We start from the raw sequence: 24406 nt of genomic DNA, 5'->3' as shown, positions 1-24406 counted from the left end.
AAAAGTTTCTGTTTATCAAACATTACATTGTAAAGAAGATTGCTTCAGGGGGAGCTAAAGTGGTCGCTTTCAAATCCTCCACCAATGGAAATTCTGGGCCTTTGCCTCTCCATTCCCTGCTGTACTGTTGGGTGTTTCTGGGCTGACAACTCTACTTTTTTTTTTTTTAACAAGTAGTTTAGTGTGATTTTTATCATAATGACGTGGGGATATCAGGGTTTCTTGGAGGGAAACTGAGTCATTCTGGGGGCAGGGAGGGGGGCTTGAGTTCCCCAACATTGTTGGCTTTCAAAGCTGTCCCAAGCCTATGGCTTTCAGGTTCTGCCAAATCCAAAGAAGGAGATGCTTACACAGTGTGGGCGCTTTCGGGTGAAGGCTATCACCGATTCATAGCTGGAAGCTTAGGAGAGAGAACGAGAGAGCCAAGCTGTTTGAGCTGGGCATGAAGGTTGGCCACATGGCAGGGAAGAGAGCTTCAGATGTACAACACAAAGCCCAAAGTGGCAGAGACAGCACAGGTTGGTTCTGCCAGCATCTGAAAGAAAGAGCCAGAAGAAAAGAGAAAGATAGGCTTTTTATTTTATGTTATCTATCTATCTATCTATCTATCTATCTATCTATCTATCTATCAATCTATCATCTATCTATTTACTTTTGAGTCAGGGCAGAGAAATCTGAGTGGACCCAACAGAGCCTCACTGTGGTTCATATGGATGGTCCTAGTGTGTGGGAATTCTGGGAAGGAAAAGTGTATCATCCCTTTAATGGGATAATAGTTCCGTCTATTTCTAACTGTGACTTAAATAAAACCCTGTCTTCCTGAGAGGTAGTGTCTTGCTCGGGTTGTTGACCTGCCCAACTAGATAAACTCCCCAGGGAGGAGGCTTCCATTCTGTTGGCTAGGAGACAACAACTTTCACCTAATGGACACTCAATGCTATTATTATAATAAGACAAGGGTCTTACAAAATTTGCCTGATTATTTTTACCTTGGAGAACCCAGAGGCAGAGAGGCTTCTTAGCAGCCATTCGGTTAACAGAGAAGCAGCTATGTAAGCACCAAGACTGTTAGCTGGCCTCCTTCTTCTGCTTTTCAGAGCCCCGTACTCCTTACCTGCTCCTTCCAGCCCTTAGCTCATCTGTCACCCTCGGCTATTAAACACGAGGCAGCCACAGCTTTGTGACTATGTTGCTTAAACAGCAGGTTTTTTTTTTCTTTATACTGTTATCACCCTAAAAAATAGCAGTCAGCCTCAGGTAAATCAAGGCCTTAATTACTCAGTAGCTTTATTTACAATTCATAGTATTAGAAATCTCTTCAGGGAGAGACAATGGCAAACTCAAATTACCATTCTAATTTTTTTTTTAAACTCCATAGATTTTTCTGCCTGTTTCAGCAATCTCTTCTTGCTCATTGCCCCTCGATTCCTTACCCCATAACTCTTGTTGCATTTAGTAAGGAATAATTTCTCAGGAAATGAAAAACATGACTGTAAAACAGACATAAAGGTAAACACTTGAAAGCGCATTTTTAGAGATTGTGTTGAGTGTATTATTAATGGAGAGATGGGTTCTGTGTTAGAGACAGGTCAAAGGAGAAATGAAATAACAAACACATGTACATATGAGGACTGTTAATATGATTGTGTAAAGGGAGGCCAAGCTGTCTTCTGCTGCTGCAGAGGGGGCACGTCAGTCGGCTGTCGATCAAACAGTAGTTGCTTGTCTAGCCACAGGAATTCCTAATAACGTGTAAGGAAACAATGTTATTCTTTCTAAGGGAGGCCGAAAAACTGACAACAGCTACAAGTGCAACCATAAAGCAAAACAACACACAGAACCACTGTGAGGTTGAACAACCTTCAAATGTAGATTTGTCTTGCAAGTTACAGAGAGTAAATCTCTCTAGAGAGATTTAAAGGCTTGCCTGTCACCCACCCTCTGGGGTAATTAAAATCTAAGGATTTGTAACCTCCCTGGTCCAGATTTGTTACATTCCAGAGCCACAGTTCTTCTCACTTTAGGGATGGGGAGGGGGAGAGTCATCCTGTAGAAGACCTGCATCCCACTAGTCAGGGCTCCTGTCTTGGGATTCTGCTGCAGCACACACACACACACACACACACACACACACACACACACACACACACACAGGTGCATCTGGCACTCGGTGCCATGGCTTGTGAGAAACTGGAATGTGAGAAACCTCAGCTGTTAAGGTTCCCTGTGAGAAATGGTTCCCAATAAGGAGTACTTCCAGGTCAGTTAGGACAGGTAGGTAGGTAAGTAGGTGACAGTAGTAAAAGACAGAAGGTCAGTACTTGATAGATGGATAGATAGTAAATGAATGTGTAATTGATGACAGATAGATGATAGATACATAGATGTTAGATTGCGAATGGGTAGATAGTTGATAGGTAGATAGATGACAGCTATTTATTATATATTATGGATGAGTAGATAGGTAGATGAAAGATTATAGAGGAACTAGCTAGGTGATAGGTAAAGGATAGGTAGATGATATATGGATGGATGACAGACAGTGATGAACAGATGATAAATTGTAGGTAAGAGGATAGATAGATAAGGAGATACATGCATGAATATATAATATCCAGATCTATGATGGATAGGTAAAGCATAGATGGATCTTTACAAAGATGATAGATTATAGATGAATGGATAATAGATATATAGATGATAGATGTATAGCTGATAGATGATGTATGATAGATAAAAGATAGATAGGTAATAGATACACCAATAAATTATAGATGAATACATAGGTGATAGAAGGTAAATGGTGATTGGTAAATAAGTGATGGATGGATAGATCATTGATAGATGAGAGATGAAGGTAGCTATCTGTATATGTGACAGAATAACTTGTTAGTTTGGAAGTAGTGTGCCATCATAGACTGTGCCATCATAGACTGTTCATGGCAGGTCACCATCCTCTCTGTCATCTGTCACTTAGAGTGTTATGAAACAGTTCAATGGCACTGGAAGTTTCAGAGACACCACAGATGGCAATCAGATGGCCTCCTGGGCTGTGCTCTAACCTAGGCGCCGTGCCGTTTCTATTGATCTGTTTCCTTATTTGATGATTTCCTCATTCCCTCGCACATGCCCTCTGCATGGGTCAAGCTGTGAGCTGGTGACACCCAATGGGAAACAATGTCAATGATTTCACATCGAAAGTGCCCAGTAAAATGACTCACTACAGATTACATGTTCCTTTAATTTTCTGATGATCATTTCTAAAGCCACACCAGAAACCTCAGTTACTGTAATCCGGTCTGAACATCTAGGAAAGTGACACTAAGTTGCTCCTAAACAGGTGGCTCCAGATCTGGCTTCAGGAGCCCTCGCCTCCATTGCTGAAAATCTCGGATGATTTCCTATCCGTTTGCCTGGGAGATCTAAATGGGCTGTTAAGTGCAACTTCTCATTAACTGCACATGTAGTGCAGCATTTTGTATCAGAAAATAAAATTGCTTATAGAACCTCTGCTAAGGTCTGTCTACTTCAGTATTTCCAAAAGGAAACATTTATATGAGCTGCCATTGAAGAGTGGCCACACATGGTGGCTTTAACCTTTTCAGAAGAGGGAAGCTGGACTGTAGGGAGGTCCCTCTTTAAGTGACCCAAAAGACCCAGCGACAAAGGCTCCAAGCAGGTTCTTTGTTTTGCTTGTCTGGAAGCCAGTCAGCCAGAGTTAAGTTTCTTCATGTGCAGCAGCAGAGTCACCCCAAGAAAAGGCCATTGGTTCTGTTGAACAATAAGAGCCACACCGACAGAGCTCAGGGTGACTACAGCCTCCTGGTAATAATAATAACCTTAAACTTCCAACAGCAGTGGTTGAGTCAGCAAAAACTACAGGATTTCTGACCTAGCCGATTGACTGGTTCTCCCAATTCAAGCTTGGATTTTTACGTTTTTGCTATGCTTTCTGAAGGGCACAGACACATGCCAGGTTTCCAGCTCTATCCGATGACCTCAGCCACGTTCTGTAGGCCACCCATAATTAATTTTATTAGCTTATATATTAGTACCTTCTGCAGAGAAGCATTCTGCTGATTGCATCCTATGCTAAGCGGAGACATAAAGAAAAAAAATGAAGGGACCAAGCTGCCATTTCACAGGAAACCATGACCCATAAACAGAAGACAGTGAACACTGAATTCTTTTTCCTGTCTCTTTTACCCATCTTTCTATTTTGATTATCACAGGAGTGATGGAGATAAACTTGACCCTCCACCTTGTTTGTGTTGTTGATTCTTGTGGCTATATTAGCTAAATAGAGAATATTCTGTAATTTATTACTCGCCCCCCCCCCCCCCAAATTTGGCAAATTCATCCATGCACAACTGACTATGATCCAAATTCCATAACACCTGGTGCCCTCTTCTGGCCTTCAAGGGTACATACAGTCATATGTACAGCCTTAAACACACACACACACACACAATAAAAAAAAAAAAAAAAGAAAAAAAGGTATATGCTAATATTGATTAAAGAGAGATTAAAATTTTGACTTCATTTTGGTTGGTAACATGAATAATTTTAAAAGTAAACAATTTCATTTTTACATCACATAATCTAAGTTATTTTACAAATTATAATATGCACTTTCTCCTACATCATAATATGTAATTCTACATGTATAAAACAAATAATATTCTACACTTAGGACATGTGCAATTGTTTCTTTCTTGAGAAAAAAAAATAGTGATGTATCTTTAAAAAGCTAGGCTATTAGATTTCACTCCATGACCGTGACTAAAAAAATTCAATAGTTCTGATTTTTTCCAATAACGTTCTCATAAATATTGCTGTGGTTAAATAATATAAAACAAACAACACCATGGCAAACGCATGGAATAAGCATCTATTTCAGGGGAGAGAGTCATTATAATTTTACAAAACTTGAGAGTCCATTTGTGTTGATTTTGCCTCTCAGAGAGATTTGATGACTAGAAAAAAAATTCAACTCAGAGAGAAGATGATTTTGATTTTCTTTATTTATTTTAACTTTTGCAGACTAGTGATGGTCTCCTCTCTTTCTTCCCCCATTTCTGCATACAAGAAACGGCATGGACCGTCATACAGCACAACGGCTCCGACTTGATGAGAGTCAGGAACACTCACTCTGAGAATGCGCACACTGGGGTGTTTGAGTACATGGCCAGCATGGAACAGCTCCAGGCCGCCATTAACCGGGCGGAGCACTGCCAACAGGAGCTGGTGTATTACTGCAAGAAGTCGCGGCTTGTTAATCAGCAAGGTGAGTAGACTGAGGCACCTGACACGCTCTCCGGGCTGCACGGTGTGCTTGCTCAGCCGCATCCTGGGGTTTTTAATTTCACGGAGGTGCTGATGTTCTGCTGCTCACTTAGCAAACGTGTCACAGTTTGGAAATCTCGTGGATGCTTTTGCCTGGAGAGAAGCACAAGGTCAATTTACATCGAGCTTTGTTCAAAGCCCGGATTGCTTTCTGACTCTCCTCTTGGCCTTAATCGGATAACTGTGCAGTCAAGGCTTCATTCTGATACTAGATGAAGGGAGAAGACGTTTATCCCTATAAAGAGCAAGCGGCACATACGGTTTATTTTATCAAGGACGAGAGCTAATACAAATATGTCTCAAAGTGTCTATTCTGCGTAACTCTTTCTTCATGAACTCTTGACAACTAGCCTCTAGGTATAGCTGAAAATTAGGAGAGGCTGCCAGAAATGGTGGTTTCAGCTGCTCAGGCGGAAACCAGAAGAATTCATGCGAGCTCGTGCATTCTAGTAATGAAGAACCAGTTTTAGTTCTGTCTGGGTTTTACACTTTCTCCAGGGGATTTGAACTCGGGTCCTTTGGAACCGCAGTCAGAGCTCTTAACCACTGAGCCATCGCTCCAGCACTTTACACTTTCTCTTTAGAGCATTTCATGGTGCTAGAGCAGTGCAGGCATTGTAGCTTCGGCCATAGAATAGACTTTAATGAAGTGGTTCTGAAGCGAGCAGAATGGCGTTCCCGCCATTTTAACACGTCTTCCAATCGTCTACGTTACAAATCTTCATGGAGAAAAATCAAGCCTTAAGAAGCCTTGCTTCCACTTGCATGTCTTCTCTTTAAAATGTTCAGCTGCCTTCTGCTCATTTGTGTGACACCGACTGCTTTTCTTAGACAAGGAGGACATGCCCAGACCCACTGTTGTAGTAATAATTAATCCCATTGGGCGTTTCCACCCTGCCTTTGATCATCCAGTTCCCAGATAAAAGACACACAACCTCTATATTTATAATAAGCCTTTAAAGCACAAGATCTGGGCACATATCTACCCACTGTACTAGTCTGTCTACTTCCCTACCCATAACCCCAAGTTATAACCTGCCATTTTCTATCTGGGCAGCTCTTAACTTTAACTGGCCAGCTCTCATGGCCATGTTTTCATGCCTCACCTACCCCACGACGATCTCTCCTCTCTCCACCTTTTTCTTCCTCATAGTCTTTATCTAATATCCCAAGCCTAAGGACCGACACCTCACCTACCTTTCATCTGCCCAGCTATAGGCTGTTGATCTTTATCCAACCAATAGTTTTAAATGAAGGAGCAAGGTCACATAGCATTACTTGGCGTAGATAGGTGAGGATTCTCTCATCCCTGTTCTTGAGGCAACCAGGGGCAGCATTTAGCATCATAGTACATAGCAACAGACCACACCTCAACAGCTTACTTTGCATATTCGACCTTTATACCTCTCTGCAGCTTAGTAGTGCTTTTGAGCTGTGATACTGGGGTATTTTCCTTGAAAATTAGGGTACTAAGACCTATGCTCCACAAAGTCACCTTGTTTTACTCTTGTTTTTTAGCCTAGCATGGGCTTCAGTGGCAGATGGACCATTGAGAAAATATTTTTAAGTGTAGGCCATACGACTATCGCATGGCATGTGGAGCACCCACACAAAGGATGGCACAGCAGGACTGGTGTCAGACAGCTCCCTCTTCTTTTTCCAGTGAGATCTCCACTTACTCTCTGCTCACTTGATGTAGGATTATTTTCTCTACAATATGCAAGTTCCCTTCTCCCTTTGCTATTTTCCATAACGTTCTTATTTAGATTTTTATCCACCCAATCACCATCTTACTGGTGCCAATTCATCTTATATCCTAAAAATTCAACTCTGTGAATGAGGGCCACACCATCATGAAAATTAGAAGATTTTCTTGCATATGAAGAGAGGGTTAACTTCCTCTCTAGGTCTCTCATTGATTAGATATAGGACTAGGGTAGATGAAGCTTTGATTCACCAAGGAAATAACATCTATGGAAAGGTGCCACCAACAAAGACAGGGATGTAGCTTTCCATTGGATAACACACCTGAGGTGACATACTTGAATCCTCAGGCATTCTTTGTAATTATAGTGAAAATACACAGCCCAGAAGGAAAGAGATCATTCGGTTGTTCATTTTGCTGAATATTTATGTTATTTTACATTGCATAATATTCTGTGAATTTATTCTCACCAGACATAGCAGGATTCCCCTCTGGTTTTGTTTTTGTTTTTAAATTGGATACTATTCCATTGTGCAGCTTGGTAACTACAATATTGTATTGTACACTTAGAGTTTACTAAGAGAGCTGTTCTTTTCGTACATGCACAGAACACTCACACATATAACTCCATGAAGGGATAGGATGGTCCCAATCAATTCACGATGGATATATCATGGTGTACGATTTCCATTCACTAACCCAATAAATCTGATCACTAAAACATATGGGAAGAAAATCGTCAAACTCACAAATGAGTCACATGATATTAAAACCAACAGATGGGATCTCCAAGGTGATAAAAAGCAGAGCATGAAGCAAGAAGGACTTTACACCTCTGGTAGCAGCAAAGCCTTGCAAGCTACTGCAGCCAAGCTTGAGACTACACTGCTGTGTTAGCTCTTGTTCCTATTTCTTTGATAAAATACCCCCCAACAAAAGCATGTTAAGAGAGAAAGGGTTTATTTCAGCTCACATGCTGAGGGTATAGTCACAGTGGTAGGAGGTCCTAGTGGCCGGGACATGAGGCAGGTGGGAATGTTACAATCTCACACTGGAAACAGACAATGCTGATCATTGCTGCTCAGCTGGCGTTCTCCATTGGATGTAGTCTAGGTCCCAGCCCAGGGAAGGATGCTGTCTATCTTGATGGTGGGCTTTCTGTCTCAGTTAACCTACTTAAAAAAATGCATGCTAAGAATGCCCAGAGGCTAAGCTAATCTAGATACTTTCCTCACAGGCGTGTCTGGAACCCTTCTTTGTAGAGCAGTGTTTCTCAACCTGTGGGTCACGACCCCTTTGAGGATTTGAGTGACCTTTTCTAATTGGTCATCCTGCAGATCACGTATTTACATGACGATTCATTTAGCAAAACTACAGCTATGAAGTAGCAATGAAAATAATTTTATGGTTGCAGCTCACTCTATTAAAGGGTCATAGCATTAGGAAGCTTGAGAGCAACTGTGTTCAAGGTGATTCTAGATCCTGCCAACATGATAGCCAATATTAACCATCAGATTAGTAAAGAGACCACCCAACCCCAGAAGGCTGTGGACCGGCAGGCAACGATGATTGCTGGTGATTGCTAATTACTGGTCTTCTGGGGTAGATACTCAGAGTTTATCTGAGATGGAAGAACTGAGGAAAGAGAGAATAATTTAGTTGCTGAGGTTCCAATAGGAAAGGCAAGAGATGGAACAGAAGGCGGGCTTAACCTGGACCTTTGGATCCCAGGGATTTAGCAGCTTCTAGCACTGAAGTGCTGTCACTGAGTAAGAATCCAGTGGATTTAATGAACAAATGTTCTCAGCGGATGAGGATTTGTGACTCAGCTCATTGGAAGGACGGTTTCTGGGGATACTCAGGGTGATTCAGAGTTTAACTATGGAGGACAGAATGTAACTAGCATGGCTTTATTTTAATCAAAACATATTCCTTGTGCTTTTACAAACGAATTTATACCCTTATTTAAATTAGTTAGTTACTCTTTAAAAAGCCTTAGATAGGTTCAAGTGTATTTGATGTCTTTAAGCACTTAGCCAAGCCTGCTGAGATGACTCAGGGTGCAAAGGCAGATGTCATCAAGCCTAATGATGTGAGTTTTATCCCTGGGCTCCAGCTGGCCAAAGAGAACCAAATCCTGAAGGTTCCTCCGACCTCCAAATGCATACTGCTATACACAAACACAAAGTCATACACACACATTACATATACACATATGTACATATACACACATATATACATACATTTCACACATACAACATACACAACACATGCACAACATATATCACATACACACATACAGCATACACATACAAATCACACATCACACACACATATGCATACAGACATACCACACACATACATATATATACACACACAACACAATACAGCATGTGCACACAACACCCATATACAACACACACATTATAGTGATAAATAACATACAAAATATTCAGCAATTTATCTTTTATAGGGAAGATCAGAAATATAAGTGTAAACTTGACTTAGAACTTAAGAATAAGAGTCTATTTTCCCTTGGTCTATGAGGGAATATGAGTATATGAGTCATATATATTTAAGCATTGTACCTTAATAGTAGAAAAGTATCAAGCAAGCGTAACAGCTGATGAATTGTTAATCAAGTTAGAAGTAGAATATCGATGTTAGTAACTTTATAGAACACAAGCTTCCAATGTCTGTGTTTTCATTTTCTCTTAATCGTGGCAATTGTTTGTCTTGGTGGTGGGAGGAGAGCTGTAAGCATTTGCAGAAGGGCTACTTAATAGTAGGCTGAAATGAGCACTGTCAGTGATTAGGCTACGTTTGAGCAAAAGCTGACGATTCCCAGTGGCAATGGTGGCAGTAGCATAAAGGCTTAAAGTCGGGAGGAAAATGGTCTGTCCTTTGTGGGGATGTGATTGATTGGGTTGTTGCTTGCATTTTTCTTTCTTTCTTTTCTATTCTTTTTTTTTTCTTTTGCCCAGTCTCCAAACACTATGATTCTTTTCCTCGGAACTTTTTCCCCCCTGAGATAGATTATCTGCATGCCTCACATCCCTTTCTACAAATCCTCTGCTAAATGTTCTGTCTGCTCCTTGCTTGAGTTCCTTGGCATCGTGTTTAGTCTTGGCTCTGGGAAGAAGCTGGTAGCTGAACATTTATTGTAGAAAGAGATGCATGTAGCTAGGGGAAACTTTTTTTTTTTTAACTGTAATATTTGCTTCAGGCATGAAGATTTTTCAGGATTATTTTTTTAGTCTTCAAATAAATAGCCCAGCCAGTAAATGGAAGAGAAAATATAGACTTCCCAATAAATCCTAAATCATGACAAAGGAGTGCTATACCATGCCTGATATCTAATAAACGGCTAGTATATTTTTAGCCAATAAATATATGGAGACCAGTCAGTGCCTTTATATAACTCTTCAGAATGTTTTGGGATTTAGAATCAATTTTATTTTACTATATTAATTACCACAGTTTATATTTTGATGCCAATTTGTTTTAAAGGTTTTTTTTTTAAGTTGCAAATGGAAACTCTCCTTTCATGAATCAACACCAGCTGATGGTTTCTATTTAAAGAACAACGTATTCTTCATTTAACACTGAGAATAAGGGGGTGAAGAGCAAGTGGGGAACACTTACTGCAGACCCATATTTAGTTTCTAGCACCCACATAAAATGCCTTACAGTGAACTGTAACTCTTGGTTTAGAAGATCTGATGGCACCTTCTGGGTACCTGCATACATGGGATATAAATAAAATTATGTAGGCACAAACACATACTCATAAATGGTAAGTGAGCAATAAACACCTATAAAGATTATAAAATGCTATTTTTTTATAAAAAAAAATAGACTTAAAACAAAGTGTCTTGTAAAGATAATTTCTTCCAAAATGCTGTCAATTAATGTTTAGGGCATTATTATACCGCATCAGTCTCTTTCTGTCTATGTCCCTGTTTCTGCCTCCCTCTCAGCATCTCTGCCTCTCTCGCTATGTCTCCCATCTTGGACTCTTTCCTTCCCTCATACCCCCACCCCACCTTTTCTTTTAATTACTTAGGGAGAAAGCACAATGATCTAAGGTGGAAACAGATTATCTCATCCTTCTGTTTTGTCTTTCAGATGGAAGCCCTCGGAGCTGGTGGGTGGGACGAACCAATGAGACACAGACCTATTGGGGTGGTTCCTTGCCTGTGCATCAAAAGTGCACGTGTGGCTTGGAAGGGAACTGCATTGATGCCCAGTATCATTGCAACTGTGATGCAGATCTGAACGAATGGTAATTTTTCCAATTAATTATGTCAAGGGTATTATGCAGCTACATGGATGCTAGACACATTGATTCGAGGAAATAATTAGATGAAACTATGTTTCGATGATACATGGTGCGGTCATTCTAGTACTACAAGTTGAGAGAGAAATCGATCAGAGGTTAGTTTTAATGACGGACCACACATTTTGCTTATTTTATTTTTATCATATGAGAAAACTGAAACATCTATGACATGAAAGTTATGATTTTTTGAGTTCCTTTTTATTGTTAATATCAGTACTTTCTACTATTTCTATAACAGTATGTACTCAGTTACCGAAGCACGTCTCATCAATATAGGCTGTAAGCTTCCATAGTACAAGTTTGTAGGTTTTAAATTACTATAAATCTGAGCAATTATTATAGCATGTAGTTCTTTCATATTTTTTCCAAAGGAAAGCATGCCACAAAGAACAATTGTTATATGGATAAAAATCTTCAAAATGGGAATCTATAAATTTAGGGACTTGAGAATATAAATTATTTTTATAAGCAGAAAATAAATCCTGTGTATGTGTTCTTTTAATCCTAAAAATTTTAATGATTTTTAAAAATCTTTTAGCATAGAATTTATAGGTATATTGCTCTTATATATCATTTGTAAATGAATATTTAAATGTTTATATTCCCATATCTTTACCCTACATTTTTATTTTAGTAAGCAGCTGAACCTGTATACATTTAATTTTTAAAAATGTAGTCTTTGAGGATTTCATAGCTGTATACCATACAATATGATCAGACCCATTTCCCTTTCTATCTTCTCTAAATCTTCCTGCACACGTCCTTTTCCCAGCTTCAAATCTTCATCTTTTACTTAAAAAGAAAAAAAAAGCCATTTATTTCCAGTTAGTATTGTGGCAAACACATGGGTATGCAGCTGTCCCCTGGAGCATGAGTAACCTTCCAGTAGACACACTCTCTCACAAGGGTAGTTCTTCTTCCCCTAGAAGCTATAACAGTCCAGAGCTCCTTAGTTAAGGGTGGAGCCTGTGAGTTCCTCGAGGTCCCTATGTGCGTTTTTTCTAAGTCCATACTAGAGTGTCCACAGACTTGATGTTGTCCTGGTTATTGCAGCTGTTGTGAGTCCATGAGTCCATTAGCTGTGCTGTGTTCCAAACACATTTCCCAGCATCCCTTAATTTCCTTAGCCTTGGCATTCTTTTCTGTTTTCTTGATTTTTTTCCCCTGCAATATATTTTGATCATATTTCCCCCTCTACTCTACCCCTTCTGCCTCCTTGTCCCAGTGTCCTTTGAGCCTCAGTTACAGAATATCGGTAATCCCACCTCTGTCACTTGTTCCCATCACTTTGAAGCATTCATAATCTAGATTTGAGTATGACCGATGGGATTATAAAATGTACATGTGTTTCAGAGATCAGTTGCTGTTACGTGAACTCATCATTTGTATTATGTAAATGATGTGTTTGCCTGTCAAGCATCATGACCACGATAATGCTATATATGTGTTGTGTACATGAATGTATTAATAAATGCATGTATCTACAAACACATGCACACATATAAGGCTCTTAGCACAACATGGAAGAAGAAGAAGAAGAACCTATGTGTAATCATAGAACTGTGATTACATTTTTATGTTAATTTTTATATGAAGACTATCATCTCTCTTACCAAAATTGTACTTTAAGGAATGGATAGTCTGAAAGAAATTGGGGAGAGATTGAAAGTTAAAAATAACCACTGTGAGTGAATAGGGAATTTAAAACAAATAAGAGTGAACCATACTAAAGGACAGAGTGTGCACTGTAGAATGGCAAATTAAATGAAAATAATAGTAGCAAATATTCTGGGATGAAAAGAAATCACCTCAGATGGAAAACTCAGCTAAGAAATGAAGAGCACCAGAAAATATTATAAATTACCCAGTGTTCCTTAAATACAAAATTAAAGTTCATTGTTTAGTTACATTTCAAAGTTTATAGCATGCATTTAAAGTAAAATACCACAATACTGCAAGCAAATTCTGAGTGTGCACTTCTGTATGTATAGGGGTGTTAAGCAATCTCGTGCATAGCTTGCCATATCATATATTGTGAGATATAAAGTAAAAGTAGACTGAAAAGTCATGGATGTATTTTATAATTCATTAAGGAAGCAGCATAGAGAAGACAGGCATGGATATAGAGGAATATGGAGTTAATCAATAAGGACAAGACAACACCACCCCAACCCCTGAGTAAAACATAGGAGAAAAAAAGAAAAAAAATTACTTTGCCAAAAAAGTGAAATGCCAACTGTCTGTAACTAAGCCATTTAAGTCAAGTAGGTGAAAAATTTTCCACCTGATTGAGAAAGATAGCCACTGTTCTAACTCTTTGTCCGTTTTATAAGCAATGATGAGCACAGATCATTATATTTATTTATTGTTAATCACATTCATTCGTTTAGAATTTCATCCATGCACATTGTACATTCTGACTACTCTTTTCTGCTGTCCATTCCTCTGTCCAACAAATAAGTCCTTCTCCCGTGTTCATGATTTTTCATTTTGTTCTGTGACCACTGAGTTTAATCAGGGCTATCTGTGTGGCCATGAGTTAGACACTGCCCATTGGATCCCAGTGAGCTCAGGAGTAGGTACACAATAAAGACCTGAGTCCACCAGTAGCCAGTAATTGAACCTTCTATAGGATGAAAGTGGGCTGTTGAACTGGGAGAAAGGCATCCACTCAAGAGGCCATTGCGTTCTAATCTTAACCTGTGCTATAGTTCTGTAGTCTAGACTTGAATGTCTATAAGAGGCACCAACATCTTGCCATATTTTCTGCGATGAGCAATTGGATTTTTTTTTTTAATAAGTGTCCAAACTTAGTAGGAGAGTCTTCATTTAGAAGAGCTGGGAAAATCGTTGCTTATTTTAGAATTATGCTCATCATCCTAATTAGAGGATTTTGTTGATGCTCTTGTTTATTTTAGGACCAATGACACTGGATTCCTCTCCTATAAAGAACATCTGCCTGTCACTAAGATTGTGATTACGGACACAGGACGGCCCCATTCAGAAGCTGCCTATAAACTGGGGCCTCTGCTCTGCCGGGGAGACAGTAAGTGGCCCCAGGATATGAACTTACCGGAAGACAGTCTTTGTGTTTAACTATTACCTGTCATTCCATGACAGTGGTAGTGATCCAAAGTGTATCAGGAAAACCCATGGCATGTTTTCTTTAAATTTATGACACTCATGTATGTATATGGAGGGGGGTTGGGAGGGAGGAACATGTGACAACAGTGCACATGTAGAGGCCAGAAGACAATCTGAGAGAGTCTGTTCTTACCTTCCAACATGTGGGTACCAGCAACTGAACTCAGACTGTGAGGCTTGGAGGCAAGTATGTCTCCCACAACCCATCTTTACTTTATGAAAGGTTAGAGAGAAAAAGAAAATGAAAGAAATTATTGGCTACCTAGCTGATTGGTTCATAAATGCATCCTAGCAACCCCAAATTTCTCTGCATCTTTATTTGCTTAGAAGGAATCAGCACTATACAGAACGGTTAAGAGCTCATGTGTACTTCCTACTGGTAAGCCTGGGGTGAAACGAAAAAAAATCAATAGAAGCACATGTCAGTTTGATCAAACATATTTCAACCTTTAATCTCTATTCTTTTTCAGTTCATATGTGTGTGAATTGACTTTCAAGCAATTGGTCTTCTGCTCTGTGTATTCAATGTGTAACCATTCTAAAGTGGGATTTTAATATTCAGATGTAGTTTATGAAACACACAGGCATACACCCATACATAACCACACATACACCCATATACACACATACACACACACGTATTCATACATACATACACATACACATGCACACAAACCCATACACACACCCATACACACACACCCATTCATACACATCCATACACACATACACCCATATACACATAAACACACACACACACACACACATACACGGTGCATGCCCATAGATATCTAAATATTTGTCAGGGAATGAAATGAGCAGAGATTATTAACCTTTCTCATCAAAATCAGTTAGCTTAAAAGTAGACGCATTGATTATGTATGCTTTTAGTATTTCCAGAAATTAAAATGGAAATAGAAATACTTGCTGGCATTAAAGCATGCCCTTAAAATACAGTTTTATGGTGGGAGCTCCACAGAACCAGGAAAGATGTGACATTCAGTAGATAGAGGAAAATGCATAGCAAAGTTGCTTCGTTAAAAAGCAAAAATGTTACTGGCCTATAAACATTACATATGCATTCTATAAAACTGCTATTCACCCACCATTTCTGGTGTGCATCAGCCCTATCCTTGGCTCAATCCCACTATCATAGGAAGATGACATAAGGATATTTACTGGAGGGAAAACTTATGAGCATAGAGATGAGGTCGTAAACTCAGCATGTATCCAGAGGAGTACACAATACTTTGTGGCTATGGAGAAGTTTCTGTTCATCACCTGCCCCATCACTGCATAGATGAAAGAACTGTAGTAACCTGCTGGCCATGTCTGCTTCTCTCCCTCAGGGTAGTCAGGCTCATTGCACACCAGGCTGGGCAGAAGGAAGCATAGCTGGGCACTGGTGGGTGCAGGCAGGATCTTGATTGGAGTGAGTCCATTTAATTGGGAGAAAATGGTATTTATGCCTCTTGGGAAGTGTCCAGGGTCTCTGCGGCAAGGTTTGTGTACCTGTGTACAATTGGCCATGACAGGAGTTTTGGAAGACACTTCATCTAAATATTCGGGGGATATAGGGGTTTGGAAGGGGAATATAGGGGGAGGTGACCTCATAAGGTCAAACAGGAGTGAACTCTGATCACTGTTGGGGTAGTGAATTCTTATTAGGGTTAATGGAGGGCGAGTAGGTTTCCTGGTGTCTGGTTGGGAGGAGGGGAGGTAGCCACCTCCTGCCATCCTGGCTTTGAGGTTTCCAGGGGTGAAGTTGTCTTGACTCTTTCTCCATGTCTCTAGACCATTATGGTGCCACAGTAACCAACCAGGCCCCTTCTCTTATGACGTGTCCCACAGTTTCTGGGAATCAGGTGTACTTCTACTGATGTCATTACTAATTTACTCCCTCGGGATTTTCTTTCTTCTTTCCTTCCTTTCAAATAAATATTTTGTTTAAAAATAAAAAAAAATATTTATTTTGTGTGAGTGTTTGTGTGTGCATTGCATGTGTGTGTGCCCCACATTAATGTTTATTGCCTGCAGAGGCTTGAAGAGAACTTCAGATCTACTGGAATGGAGTTACCGGTGGTGATCAACCATTTGGTAACTGAACCTGGGTCTTCTACAAGAGCAATTCAACCTCTAAGCCACCGCTCCAGCTCCAACCCTTAGAATTATTTATTTTATTTATTTATTTATTTACTTACTTATTTTTTTGCTTTTTTTTTTTTTGAGACAGGATTTCTCTGTATAGCCCTGGCTGTCCTGGAACTCACTCTGTAGACCAGGCTGGCCTCACACTCAGAAATCTGCCTGCCTCTGCCTCCTGAGTGCTGGGTTAAAGGCGTGTGCCACTATGCCTGGCTTTATCTAAAATTCTTGCTGAATATTTAAGCATTAAATATTCTTATATTTAATGTCATATAATGTTACATTTAATGTTATATTTAAGGTCAAACTCCTGTTTGACCTTATGAGGTCACCTCCCCCTATATTCCCCTTCCAAACCCCTACATACTCTCCCTCTCCCTCCCTCTCCCCTTCCCCCTCCCCTCCCCCTCCTCCTCTCCCTCTTCCTTTCCCTTACACACACACACACACACACACACACACACACACACACACCTACAGACAGAATATCAGAAATGAACCACACATATAAGCACACTGATTATATACTTTTAAAATTAATTTTTAAAATTATGCTTTAAGGTAAGTCTACATCCAGGTCTCCTTTCTCTGCCTTCTCCTAGTCGATATTAGCGTGTAGCAGTATCTAGGGGGAGAGGTCAGGGTTGCCGACACAAATCTTGCAGCACACCAGCCTGCCATGCACAAAGGATTCTAGGATCCATGTGTGTATCCTGCTAACATTAAACAGTACAGTTCAGGGGATACAGAAGAAAGCAGTCTTAACAATATAAATATATATCTTGTTTATAATATTCTGAGGCCTGCTAACTAACTTATGATTTACTAATTTAATTGTTATTGACTATTTGGTCCTTATGCCTCCTGTGGTTTATGGGATGAGAGTTATATTCACATGAGGCCTTACATTAGACAGATTTTCACTGTTGCAGCAAAATATCTTGACAAGTTATTTGAATTGAGGAGGGTTTTGCTTTGCTTTGCTTTGCTTTTGCTTCCCAGTTTCAGGGGTTTCAGTCCATGGTTAATTAGCTCCCTTGCTTTAGTGCTATAGTGAGGGGCAAAGTAATTGCAAAAGGCAAAAAGAGAGAGGTGGGGATCAAGCCTGTAATGGCATGGAGGACAGGGACAGAGGCAGAGGCAGAGGTATAGAGGCAGAGGCAGAGAGGCAGAGGCAGAGAGGCAGAGGCAGAGGGAGAGGCAGAGAGGCAGAGAGGCAGAGAGAGAGGCAGAGAGAGAGGCAGAGAGAGAGGCAGAGAGAGAGGCAGAGAGAGAGGCAGAGAGAGAGGCAGAGAGAGAGGCAGAGAGAGAGGCAGAGAGAGAGAGGCAGAGAGAGAGAGGCAGAGAGAGAGGCAGAGAGAGAGGCAGAGAGAGAGAGGCAGAGAGAGAGGCAGAGAGAGAGAGAGGCAGAGAGGCAGAGGCAGAGGCGAGGAAAGACCTGGGGATCAAATGTATCCTTTAAAGGCGACCCTAGACACTCTACTTCCTCTATCTCCGTTCTCTGTAGTTTTCACTATCACCAATAACACTGTCAAATTATGACTCGATTGATGAATTAATTCACTGATTGAGTCAGAATCTCCTAATCTATTACCTCTTACTGAAATCACAAGGTGAATTATAAATTACTGATGACCAGCAGTGTGACCATTGATGTAATAATGAAAGAAGGGTGTCTGTTAGGGAAGTAAGTTCCATAGGACTAGATATAGAGTTCAGAATTAGGGGCTTAAGGATAACCCATGACTTTCTGTTTGGAGTAAAACTGGTTCTATCATTCATTGAGATAAGATTTTTAAAATTATTTTGAACAGAAAAGCTTTGGAGTATAAATAAAAGAAAACAGGATTAAATATCTTTTTTTTTCTCAGAAATTTATCTAGAGTTGAAATTAGAGGTGCTAGAAACTTTAGCTCTAGCCATTTTGTAGAAGAGAGGACAGAGATGCTGAGAAACATGCAAATAAATTAAAAATGAGTGTGAACTCTGTTGTCTACTAGCTACGGGACTTGCCCTAGTTAATTGGTGGCATCTCTTCTCTCAGATCCTTCTTGTTTTTTAGCACAAGTGGGTCTGAAGTTCATGCCACTGCTAACATTATTGTCGGCAGCAGAAGTCACATGTAAAAACTGTAAGATGCTTTTCTCAGAAGCACGATGGCTTGGAATGGCAAGACTGATTTCTGTGGCAGAAGAAAAGTCAGTAAATGCTATCACCCTTAATTACCATGGTGTTAAAACCTTTGTCGTTCATGTGCTTATTTATGTTGTTCTTTTAATGACCCAGTTTTTGTGCATGAAAAATATTAAAGAATCATTTAGACAATGTAAAAAGCTTAAGGATTTTGACAAAAGAATAAAGCTACAAAACCATCACACTTAAAGCAAATAACATTTCCTTCACCTGATAATAATAGTTCCCATTGCCAAAATTCCTCTCACCCAGAAGTTCTTGCAAAAATATGTCTTTTTTTAATCTTTTACTTTATCTGTGATTTTTGACTTTTCCAGGACCCTTTAACAATGGAATCATTCCAAGCTGTTTTCCATTACATCTGGATTCTTTAACTTTACATACTGCACTTGATTCATACATGTGCTTATAAGTACCCACAGCTCACCCCCCTTTGTGATTCAGTAGTTATCATATGGCTATAATATAGTGAATAGATATGTATCCATTTACTAGTTCATGCAGTGTTTGGCCATTTCCAGCTTTAGTAGATTATTAATAAAACTAATATAGAGTTATGCCTGCAAGTTTTTTGATTTTTATCTAAAAAACATCCTTCCAAGAGGGTGATTACCCATTTATGTGGTGTAAGGAAGGTATGACTAACTTTATAAGACACAGCAGAGGGCGCATAAACTCATACCTCACATGTCAACTTCGTCAAAGGACAAAGATTCTAGCATCATGGTAACTCAGGTTTTCTGGGAGTGTTTTAGAATCTTTAGAAAAGCAGTGTGTGTGTGTGTGTGTGTGTGTGTGTGTGTGTGTGTGTGTGTGCCTGTCTGTCTGTCTGTCTGTCTGTGCCTCTGTGTGTGTCTGCATTCCTGTATGTCTGTGTGCATGGGTGTGTGTGTTTGCCTGCCTGACTGTGTGTGTGTGTGTTTAGAGGTCAGTGGACATCTAGTGTCAGGCTGCACCTTTCACCTTGTGGGAGGTAGAGTCTTTTATTGTTCTCCAATGAATAAGCCAAGAAAGCTGGCCTACAGGTTTAGAGGACTTCTCTCATCTCTGCCTCTCACCCTGCAGTGGAAGCACTGGTGGCTACAGATGCCTGTTGTTACAGCCCCCCACCTTCTTATGGGTTCTGGGGATCTGAATTCACACTTGATGGTAAGGACTTTTCTGAGCCTTTGCCTTAGCCCTCAATTCTAAAAGTCTTGCAGAGTATATACCTTGGTTTCCTTCACTTCAGACACAAAAGTTCTACGGGAAATAATAAAAGGCAAAAATCCAAGTTTACCTGTGGGAGGAGAGCTGAGAAATGCTCAACCTTGTGCTTTTACAGTCTCCTCGGCCTCCCAGGAGCTGGGGAATGTCTTTGAATTTGTCATACCATTGACAGTCTGTAGATCAACAGCTCTGACATCAGCATACATTTATACCAGTGCCCCATAGCTCATTCCCATAGATTCTCATTCAGGAGGTGGCGGGGTGGGTAGAGCTTTGTTTAACATCTTTCTGGAAGCTTCCAGTCTATGGGTCTGTCTGTACAGTATTGCCCTAGGCCAGTACGGTTTATAGTCTGGTGTTCTGCTGGCAACTCTATGTCCCAGTCAATGATGAGGTTGGTACCGGATGCCGAGGTCAATGATGAGGTTGGTACCGGATGCCGAGTACGCTTTTAGAATGATTTATTCCAATTGGACAGAGAAATTTATGTCTGCTGAACAGAGCAGTAATAAAAAAAAATGGACAGGAGATGGTGGCTCTCTGCTGTTGTTTTTCTCATTCTGTTTTTCTAGCAATTTATTTTTATTGTAGTCATACAAAAGCATCAGCCCATGATGGATTAGGGTGTGAGAGGAGGAAGACCTGGAAGAAAAGCAAGTATGTTTTCTAAAGATAGCTTGAGAATCCCAGCTAGAAGCTAGTAGCCAGCTTAGGTCTCGGTAGTACTGACCCAGAGCTTGACTATTCCAGTAGTACTTGCAAAATCTTCAGAACTCCTCTTAAATTTTTAAGAGACAAAATGTAATCAGGTGTGATGCACACAGAGTCAAGTGATTTGGGACATGCAACAGAAAGTTATCATAGGGACATTCTGCTGTCCTGCAAAGAAACTGCTGTGACCACTTGGCAATCCAACTCCCTTTCTTTCCATCTCAATGTCATTGTCATGCAAATAACTCCACCTTTTTTTTTTTTTACTAAACTCATTAAAGACTCAGATTAAAACCTTCCTTTTAAAAAATGTTTTATTTTATTTTTATTTTTACATATTCACTTTACATCTTACTCACTCACTGCCCTCTTCCTGGTCAGCCCCTCATACAATCCTTCTCCCATCTCCCCTTTCCCTTCTCCTTTGAGAGAGTTGAGTCCCCATTGGCTATCCTCCCACTCTGGCACATAAGTTTGTGGGAGACTAGGTACTTTCTTTCCAGCTGAGGCCAGACAAGGCAGCCCAGCTAGAACACATCCTACTTACAGGCAACTGCTTTTGGAATATTCTTGATGATGTTTTTTTTTTTTTTTTCCCCAGATCTCTTGAGGACGCTGACCTCCTGCCCTCTGTTGAGACAAATGTTGAATATATTACTACGACTTATTTGTCAGACAGCCTTTGATTCTATTTGAGTGCTTAAAGAACGGGGTCTATTGCTCATTTATTTTTGTGTTACTGGTACCCAGTACTTGACAATGGCATGAAAGATAATCAATAAATGGCAGTTTGTAGAGGAAGGAAAACGATCCATCACACACATCTAAAGAAATCTGTACATGGTTAGAAAATTATTGGTAAGAAACAATTGAAAGATAAGCAGATGTGTGCATTGCACAGAAGTAGTTTAGATGACACAGGAAGACAGTCACTGATCTTTAAAGTTGCTTACAGCACAAAGCACATCTGGTTCTAACCAAGGCATTTGCTTGTGAGGTGCCCAGGCTGTGGTTGTCAAAACGCTTTCAGGTGCAGATATGAATTTATTTTAGTCCTGAATTTAATTACTATGAATTTATTCATATTTAAGCTCTTTGTTATTAGATGTTTTCTTTATTTACATTTCAAATGTTATCCCCTTTCCTAGTTTCCCCTCCAAAAATCCCTTATCTCTTCCCCCGGCCCCTGATCACCAACCCACCGACTCCTGCTTCCTGGTCATGGCATTCCCTGTACTGGGGCATATAACCTTTACAGGACCAAGAGCCTCTCCTTCCATTGATGACCAACTAGGCCATCCTCAGCTACATATGTAGCTAGAACCATGAGTCCCACCATGTGATTTCTTTGGTTGGTGGTTTAGTCCCAGAAAGCTCTGGAGATACTGATTAGTTCATATTGTTCCTCCTATGGGGCAGCAAACCCCTTCAGTTCCCTGGGTATTTTCTATAGCTCATTCACTAGGGATCCTGTGCTCCATCCAATAGATGGCTGTGAGCATCCACTTCTGTATCTGTCAGGCACTGGCAAAGCCTCTCAGGAAACAGCTATATCAGGCTTCTGTCAGCAAGCTTCTGTTGGCATCCATAATAGTGTCTGGTTTTGATGGTTGTCTATGGGATGGATCCCCAGGTGGGGCAGGCTCTAGATGGTCACTCCTTCATTCTCTGCTTCACACATTGTCTCTGTAACTCCTTCCATGGGTATTCTGTTCCTCCTTCTAAGAAAGACTGAAGTATCCACATTTTGGTCTTCCTTCTTGAGTTTCATGCATTTTTCAAATTGTATCTTGGGTATTCTGAGCTTCTGGGCTAATATCCACTTATCAGTGAGTGCATATCATGTGAGGTTTTTGTTTTTGTTTGGTTTTTTTTTTTTTTTTTTGTGATTGGGTTACCTCACTCAGGATGACATCTTCCAGTTACATCGATTTGTCTAAGAATTTCATAAATTTATTGTTTTTAATAGCTGCATAGTACTCCATTGTGTAAATGTACCACATTTTCTGTATTCATTCCTCTGATGAGGAACATCTGGGTTCTTTCCAACTTATGTCCTTATTACATGTTGGAGCATATTTTGGGTATATGCTCAGGAGTGGTATTGCTGGATCCTCTGGTAGTACTAGGTCCAATTTTCTGAGGAACTGCCAAACTGATTTCCAGAATGGTTGTACCAGCTTGCAATCCCACCAGAAATGGGTGAGTGTTCCTCTTCCTTCATATCCTCACCAGCATCTGCTGTCACCTGAGTTTTTGATCTTAGTCATTCTGACTGGTGTGAGGTGGAATCTCAGGGTTGTTTTGATTTTCATTTCCCTGGTGACTAAGGATGTTGAACATATTTTTAGGTGCTTCTCAGCCATTCGACCCCAAATATTCCACCAGAAAACACCTAAATCTGATAAACAACTTCACTGAAGTATAATATTAACTTAAACAAATCAGTGGCCTTTCTCTACACAAAGGATAAACAGGCTGAGAAAGCAGTTAGGGAAACAACACCCTTCACAATAGTCACAAATACTATAAAATACCTTGGTGTAACTCTAACCAAGCAAGTGAAAGATCTGTATGATAAGAACTTCAAGTCTTTGAAGAAAGAAATCGAATATCTCAGAAGATGGAAAGATCTCCCATGCTCATGGATTGGCAGGATCAATATAATAAAAATGGCTATCTTGCCAAAAGCAATCTACAGATTCAATGCAATCCCCATCAAAATTGTAACTCAGTTCTTCACAGAGTTAGAAAGGGCAATTTGCAAATTCATCTGGAATAACAAAAAAGCTAGGATAGCAAAAACTATTCTCAACAGTAAAAGAACCTCTGGCTGAATCATCATGCCTGACTTCAAGCTGTACTACAGAGCAGTTGTGATAAAAACAGCATGGTACTGGTACAGTGACAGACAGGTAGATCAATGGGTTAGAATTGAAGATACAGGAATGAACCCACACACCTATAGTCACTTGATCTTTGACAAAGCAGCTAAAACCATCCAGTGGAAAAAAGACAGCATTTTCAATAAATGGTGCTGGCTCAACTGGCAGTTAGCATGTAGAAGAATGCAAATTGATCCATTCTTATCTCCTTGTACAAAGCTCAAGTCTAAGTGGATCAAGGACCTCCACATAAAACCATAGACACTGAAACTTATAGAGGAGAAAGTAGGGAAAAGCCTTGAAGATATGGGCACAGGGGAAAATTTCCTGAATAAGTAGCAATGGCTTGTGCTGTAAGACCAAGAATTGACAAATAGGATCTCATAAAATTACAAAGCTTCTGTAAGGCAAAGGACACTGTCAGTAAGATAAAAAGGTAACCAACAGATTGGAAAATGATCTTTACCAATCCTAAATCTGATAGAGGGCTAATTTCCAATACATACAAAGAACTCAAGAAGTTAAGACTCCAAAAAACCAAATAACCCTATTAAAAATGGGGTACAGAGCTAAACAAGGAATTCTCAACTCAGGAATACTGAATGGATGATAAGCTCCTTTTTTATTAGTCCTTTGAGAATTTCATACAATCTGTTTGTATCTATTCCTGTTCCCTACACACTCAACTTTGCATCCTTACTCATGAAATGGATCAAGTCCTATTTG

General features: G+C 40.0%; 1 protein-coding gene across 2 annotated transcripts in view; it reads left to right on the top strand.

Annotated features, from left to right (window-relative positions):
- Cntnap4 (contactin associated protein family member 4) overlaps positions 1–24406 on the top strand; it is a 289760-nt gene that overhangs the window by 216548 nt on the left and 48806 nt on the right. For both annotated transcript variants that reach the window (XM_021169778.2, XM_029480968.2), the window contains 3 exons: positions 5090–5287; positions 11180–11336; positions 14312–14439. In XM_021169778.2, coding sequence (XP_021025437.1) covers positions 5090–5287; positions 11180–11336; positions 14312–14439 — 483 coding nt within the window. The remainder of the gene's footprint in view (positions 1–5089; positions 5288–11179; positions 11337–14311; positions 14440–24406) is intronic.

Source organism: Mus caroli, unplaced genomic scaffold, assembly GCF_978045245.1.
Source record: "Mus caroli unplaced genomic scaffold, Mus_caroli_1 scaffold_10, whole genome shotgun sequence".
NCBI lineage: Eukaryota > Metazoa > Chordata > Mammalia > Rodentia > Muridae > Mus > Mus caroli.
The sequence above is the reverse complement of the archived record's forward strand: the minus strand, read 5'-3'. Positions and strand labels throughout refer to the sequence as shown.